General features: G+C 43.1%; 1 protein-coding gene across 1 annotated transcript in view; it reads left to right on the top strand.

Annotated features, from left to right (window-relative positions):
• The window catches only part of NARS (asparaginyl-tRNA synthetase), a 13,484-nt gene that overhangs the window by 1,260 nt on the left and 5,310 nt on the right, over positions 1 to 6,914 (top strand). The window contains exons 2-9 of the mRNA XM_009882050.1: positions 461 to 543; positions 750 to 815; positions 923 to 1,015; positions 1,433 to 1,522; positions 2,747 to 2,825; positions 3,826 to 3,896; positions 4,180 to 4,266; positions 6,383 to 6,604. Of these exons, the coding sequence (XP_009880352.1) occupies positions 461 to 543; positions 750 to 815; positions 923 to 1,015; positions 1,433 to 1,522; positions 2,747 to 2,825; positions 3,826 to 3,896; positions 4,180 to 4,266; positions 6,383 to 6,604 (791 nt within the window). The remainder of the gene's footprint in view (positions 1 to 460; positions 544 to 749; positions 816 to 922; positions 1,016 to 1,432; positions 1,523 to 2,746; positions 2,826 to 3,825; positions 3,897 to 4,179; positions 4,267 to 6,382; positions 6,605 to 6,914) is intronic.

Genomic DNA, 6,914 nt, shown 5'->3' with positions numbered 1-6,914 from the left:
GGGAGCGCTCGGGGGCTGCGGAGCCCAGGCCCGAAGGAGGGAGTGTTGTCTGTGCTTTTAACTTGCAGTTCGTTTCTTGGCTGTGAGTGGGCTAAAAGTTGGCCTGAACTCTGGCTTTTCTCAATTTCAGCCTCTCCCCGCTTGTCTAGAAGGAGTTATTTCTGTAAAAGGCTGCTTCCGTCTTGGTTCCTGACGCGCAGCCTGTGACTTTCAAGAGTTCCGTACCTTGGGAGTCCTTGAGACTTCAGCGTAACACACGTACTGCATGGGTTGATTTTTAGAATAGAAAATATTAAATGACTCTTATCCTAGCTGACCAGGTAGTTGTTTTTGAAGGTTTATTGCTGCTGATAGCCGTGAAGATTTTATATCCTTGTGTGTTTCCAGTTTCTTCTTGAACATTTCCATAGCTGATTTTTTTTTTTTTTGAGTAATTGTCTGTATTTGTCATGTATTACAGAAGAGCTGTATGTTTCTGAACGAGAGGGCAATGATTCCACTGGTGATGGGACACAAAAGAAACCATTCAAGACTGTTTTAAAGGTAACTGCGGAAAACTGCTGTTTGTTTTGAAGAGTGAACTGTGCTTTAGGTCAAGTGATTGGCCTGTATTTCTGAATACAAATTTTATACCTATTTTTGCAACTCTGACCAGCAGAATCAGAAGCAGGATGTCTGCTCAGTCTCTTTAAAGATGATTTAGTTCATTTGCAGTGCCATTGATCCTGTTGTTTTCTCCCCCTTTTTAGGCTTTGATGACAGCAGGAAAGGAACCGTTTCCTACTATTTATGTGGATTCGCAAAAAGAAAATGAGGTGCTGTAGCATTAGAGCTTCCTAGTAGAAATTATTTTAATGCTCTTTTGGGTGAAGGGATGCAAATGTAATCTTTTATCTTCTGCTCTCTCCTTGGATTCATTTAGAGATGGGCCATTATTTCGAAGTCACAGATGAAAAATGTCAAAAAGCTGTGGCATAGGGAACAAATGAAGAATGAAGCTAAGGAGAAGAAGGAGGTAGGTTGCAGACGATGCCAAGTTGGAGGAAGCATACCAGCTTTCTTTTCCAAAAACATTAAGCAGCATTGTTGTCATTCCCACCCCTCAAAAAAGCTTCAGTTTATTCTTCATCAGTGTCATTGTTTGACACATTTAGGACTTGCCTTTGTTTGGATTAGGACAAGCAAATGGCTGAAACTGGGTGAGCTTTGAATAACTGCAATCTATTGCCTTTAGACTTCCCAGAAAAAAATGAATATTGTTTCTGATCCTGGTCTTGCATTAGGGCAGGTTTAGGCCCCAGCAGGGTAACATCACGGCTTTTTGTGACATCTACGTCTGTAGGTGTACATTATAGTTTCCAGTAATTGTAAAGAGTGTGAATCTTATAAAGCCTGGTTACAGCTATTTAATACATTTTTTTTTTTACACCAGGCAGAAGATCTGTTGAGAAGAGAGAAGAACCTGGAGGAAGCTAAGAAAGTTGTTATTAAGAATGATCCTAGCCTTCCAGAGCCAAAATGTGTAAGATCCAGTGTGCTTGACACACGGCCTGTGTTACAGCATCTCGTCTGCTCAAGGATGGAGTCTGTCTCTGCTTTGTGGCTCTTTGAAGGCCACTGTCTTTTTGCTGTCCATAAATGTAACTTTGATTTTTCTGGTTGTCTGTGTGCTCAGTATGCACTTGGTGGGTATCTGAACCTTCTTAGTTCATGCATCAGACTTCTCTGTGTCTGTGTTTGTCTGCTGGTAGAGACCATATTTCTGTTTGGGACAGTTTATTAGTTTTGCTTTGTTCGATTATTGCAGTGGTGGAGAGTGAAGAAACAGTGCTGGTTACAGGATGTAATTTAAGTTACTGAGACGTTCTTATTTGGCTGTTTGTAGAGAGCTGCTGGATTTGGTGGTTTGGTGCAGTCCTTCCCTTAGTAAGCAGAGATTGCGCGTGCTGCTCTGTGATGGGTTTTTGCACGGACCCTCTGTAGAAGCGGTTTCCGCATACATGTGCAGAAGACGGTTTTGATTGGAGCTCTGCACTCCCATGGCACTCTTTGGGAAAGAAAACGGTCTCTTCTACACCGATGCACTGTAGCAGCTCTTAGCTGCCAGAGGCATGATGCATTTTGAAGACGTCTGCTGCATTAATTGTTCTGACTATAGCAGTGTCGGTACCTCAGCTACATATGTAGATACACCAATGTCAGATTCCAGGTCCTCTGCTTCTTTGGCTGCTAACTGAACTCGTCTATTGAATGTCTTCAGAAATTACACCAAGTGTGTTCAGAGTGCCCGGAAATATCTGAGGCATCCTTTCCAAGTTTTTTGGTGGTTTAATGCACCTTGGATTTCCAGTAGTACCTAGTACTCGCGTCTTAAGGTGTGAGCTGTAACGTGTTTTCACATCTCCTTTCAGTCAAATGCAAAATGAGCTTCTTTAAAAGGTGTGACAGTCCTTAGTTTCTACATGGCAAAGCAAGCCTGCTAAATAGAAAGGACTCTGGAGTCTGGAAATGCTGTCCGAACATACTGCCTGCGGTATAACTTGCTAAAATACTCTTTCCGTACTAAACAACAGTATTGGCAGCTGCGCTTGTACACTGGCTGGAACTTTGCTTCAAGTGCTGCTGGGAGGAGCCGTTTTGGGAGGGAGATGTCATACACACTTGTATTCTAAGTAGTTAGATGGAAAACACCGTCTAAAGGGTGAGTCGTTTCTCTATTTAATTGCTTTTATTCCGTGCTTTACAGGTGAAGATTGATGCTCTGGAAGCTTACAGAGGCCAGAGAGTGAAGATTTTTGGCTGGATTCACAGGTTACGGAGGCAAGGTAAACCACAAGCATTTAGAAGTTACTGAACCTGTGCGGAGTGATGGCACAAATTCAGTAGCCTTCCAAATTTGGGTGCTTACAATGAATCAGACAGCTCCTATTCTTACATTTTTAAACTATCAGTTAAATGTCGTCTTTGGTTTATCACAGTGGTCACTGCGACACTGAAAATTCTGCATGATGTATGAGCGCATAGACATTTCGTAGTGGAAATCTTTCAGTTTGAAGGCCAGACCTGCAGAATTTCTGCAGAAGACTTGTTTTGTGTTTTAAATGAGTCCTGCCAACCGAGGAGCTAACTAGCATCTGCTCATAGTGAAATCAGCAAATTGGAGTTTTAAAGTTGTATAAAGTAGCACGACTCCTTTTAAAATAGGTTTTGTGAGTAATACTTGCTATCAGAATGCTCGGTGTTGTGGTTAGCAAGGCGGCTTCAGGCGGGGCGTGGAAGCGCACGGCAGAGGTGGTGCTGATGCCGCGGGTATGACTGAAGGCCTTGACAAAGCAGTTGTGGCTCTGGGTATCGTGAGCAGATTCTAGGGAATTACTGTTGGAAGTAGATGCTTTTGTGGAGAGGTGGGTGACCAGGGTGACATGACTTTGTCCGTGTTGGCTGTACCCTGGGCCTGTGCATTCAGCGTTTCTGTGCACGGACTTGTAGTCCCTCAGGACCGGAGGGACGTCTGAGGCCGGTGGTGCAAGCCCAGCCCTCTTGAGGCTGGAGCAGGCTTTGCTCTTGATGTTTGCTGAAACTTACTTTATTTTGTTATGCAAAATACAGCTCTGTGAAAGGCTTCTGTAACTGTGCTGATGCTTCAGTGTTTACCTGGAGCGTCTTTGTTTTTTAAAATGGAAGAATGGGATCACGGTCCTTCTGTAATAATCTGCACATCAGTGATTTGTCTGTCTTGGGACATACCGTCCCAATGTTGTCTGTTCAAATGGATCAGTGAATAAAGCTGAGGATCTCTGCTTTTTTTCTTCTCTTTTTAACTAGGAAAAAATTTGATGTTCATTGTTTTGAGAGATGGTACAGGTTTTCTTCAGTGTGTCCTTTCAGATGAACTGGTAAGTTGTGATGGTTTAATTATGTTCTGTCATTAAATAAGTAAAATGTTCATACCTTGTCCATTTTCCTTTTATATAGATGGTTGGAAGTTCTCCTAAACTCACTGATTGAGTTGTAGTATTGTTAAATTGCATCTCCTACCACTAGAGTTTTTTTGTCAGCGTGAGAACTGTTTAGAAGTGACTATGAGTTAATCTTGTCTGTTACTCCAAGAGACGGCATAGGAAAACTAAAAATAAAAAAAGACCGTAACTGTGCCTTTGCTTCTCTTTGTCTCTGCAGTGTCAGTGTTACAATGGGCTCGTTCTCTCTACGGAGAGCAGCGTTGCGGTGTATGGTACGCTGAACCTTGTTCCTGAAGGCAAGCAGGTACGGGAGTTAGTGTGTTTGGGTTCGCCCTCTCTTTCGCAGTTTATCATTTTCCTGATGAAAGGAGAAGCAGAGGCAGAAATAATTATTAGATTATTTCAGCGGGAATTTGGTTTGGAGAACAGAAGAAACCTGCCAAAGCTCCTGCTGTCCCCCACAGTTCAGTGTGTGACATGTGAACTATGCCACTGTTCTGCTTTTGCCCGAAACAATTTTCCACCGATACGTCCCATAGATAGTCCCCTAGACTATAACAGTGGAAAACTATGTTAAATAAATGATACAGCTTTATTTTTCCCCAACAAGAGGTTTATTAAGTTTTTATTTTGCGAGGCTGAGAATTTGGGATTGGCTCGCCTTTTACTGAGGTGGGTTTGTCGGCTCTTCGCCCTCCAGCGCTTGGCAGGTGTGTGAACCGGGCACTTTACTACCGCTTGTGTTGTCCAACTTTGTTCATGATGGTGGTCTCAGATTAAGGACTGGGCAGGTTTGATTTTAGGTCTCAAAATATGATGCTGCTTCTGCCTTGTGCCTTCCTCATTCCAGTCTAGATCTACAAACTGTTACTGTTTGGAAAATTGCTTGAATCTGGAGCTAGGGCTAACGCCAGGTTAAGCAGCTGTGCGTGAAGGGTGGCCCGTAAAAAGGGTTCAGACTGAGGGCGGGAGCGCAGGCGAGAACCTGTGACAGCAACTCAATGGGACATGCAGGCCTGCGTCAGGATATTTGCTGAAAATTCCTGCAAGACTTCTGTCTTGGTTATTAAGAGGTGACTGAGAGACAAAAGCAAGTTGTGTCTGTGCTGCAAAACTACCTTGTGATGCAGAAACAGCAAGCAAGCTCGGGCCACATTTGTTCTATTAAATCCTAACTCATCCTTTTAAGACGTGAGCTCTCGATAGCTGCTTACAGGAACGTCCTTTTGTTTTTTTTAAGGAGAAAGCAAAGCAGTACTGTTGAAATTTAGAGGACAGATGTATGTTTAATCTTGCTAGTCTGTAAGTTTACCCCTTCCTTTAGATACTTATTGACAATTTTCATCAGCTCTTGCAGTGAGAGTTGTTCTGTGTGGATTGGCAATCTGTAGTCTCTTGAGTAAGTGTACTAATTCGAGTAAGATCACAGGGAGAAGAAACATCTGAAAAAAAAATAAATCACATTTTGGAGTGTTATATTGCTTCAAACTGTTTCCAAGATATATTAGACAATATCTGAGCAAAGTAGTCCCTCATTGTGACTGCCTGTAGTGTGTAAAATGAGGTTAAAACTTTGTTAACCTTTTGTGGTGCTTTGTAGATGATTCAGTTTGCTCGTAAGTCATGTACTGTTGGCCATTACTGGCATGTTTTGCAAATGAAATTTGGATAGGCTTAGTCGTTCTGGTTGTCCCCGCCACTTGGGTCTTCTCCCCGAGAGACCGACCTAAGGTTGGAGAGCCAAGCTCAGTTAAATGCTGTGTTTGCCGATCAGAAGTTAGCAAGATTTCCTTTCCTCCATAGCTTACGCTACTGGGGCTTTGAAAAATAAATGCAGCCAAACAAGGATCACTTTTTTTAACAACTTTATGCTCTTTGGTCATCGTAAGTAACTCGTAGTATGTTATTGCTCATGATGTTTTGGACATTGAAAACACTTCATGTTTTCATGTCTCATCGCAGTGATACAATGCTTTTAGGGAACAAACCCACCAGATTTGTAAAAATCTATTGATTAGAGTTTGAAAATCTGCATTTATACCCTGAAAATACTGTGAATGAAAAAATTACCGTTTTAGGGCCCAGAAGCCTACTGAGACCCACACGGGGGAGCTGGTGAGACCAGCAATGGAGAGGCCTGGCGCTCTGCGGCAGCGCTGGGGACAGGGCAGCCTCTCGTTACCCGACTGCAGTACTCGATCCTGTTCAGGTTAAGTCTGACAGACTCACAGTGGGTTACAAGTGGCTCTTCCAAGCGTGGTATGACTGAGCTACAAAGCAGTCCCTTTGAAAATACTGCAGTCGGGATCTTAGCATCTTTTGTTTAAACTGGATTGACGTCTCTGTCACGATGCCAGATGGTGGCATCCAAGGGGCAAAACGCGGACATCTGAAATGCTTGTTTCTCTTCAAATTGGCAGGCTCCGGGAGGCCACGAGCTGAACTGTGATTACTGGGAGCTTATTGGTCTGGCCCCAGCAGGAGGGGCTGACAATCTACTCAATGAGGATTCGGAGGTGGATGTGCAACTTAACAACAGGCATATGATGATTCGAGGCGAGAATATGTCCAAAATCTTCAAGGTGCGCTCCATGGTAGTACAGGCCTTCAGGGATCATTTCTTTGCCAATGGATATTATGAAGTAAGTGTATTTTCCCTTGTCAGCAAATGACTGCTTTAATGTCCTGACTTCAAGGCTTTTTCCTGAAAAACTGCGTAGACTTTCTGATTGACTGAAAAGGGCAAAAGAAAAGCTGTTTGTTAGGAAACTCTTATTTAGTTGCTTTCATAGACATAGATCTCAAAGGTGTGTAGACACTCCTGAGGCGTGTAAGCGTTACAGCGTGATTCACATCCAGCCTGCATTCCTCTTTAACGTGCTGAAGGATATCAGACTGAAGTACTTGCGCGCACGCATACAAAGGCTTTGTAAATGGAGCTCTGGAAGAGCG

This window comes from Charadrius vociferus, unplaced genomic scaffold (assembly GCF_000708025.1).
Source record: "Charadrius vociferus isolate BGI_N301 unplaced genomic scaffold, ASM70802v2 scaffold743, whole genome shotgun sequence".
In the NCBI taxonomy this organism is placed as follows: Eukaryota; Metazoa; Chordata; class Aves; order Charadriiformes; family Charadriidae; genus Charadrius; species Charadrius vociferus.
This window is presented reverse-complemented; position numbering and strand designations above follow the sequence as displayed.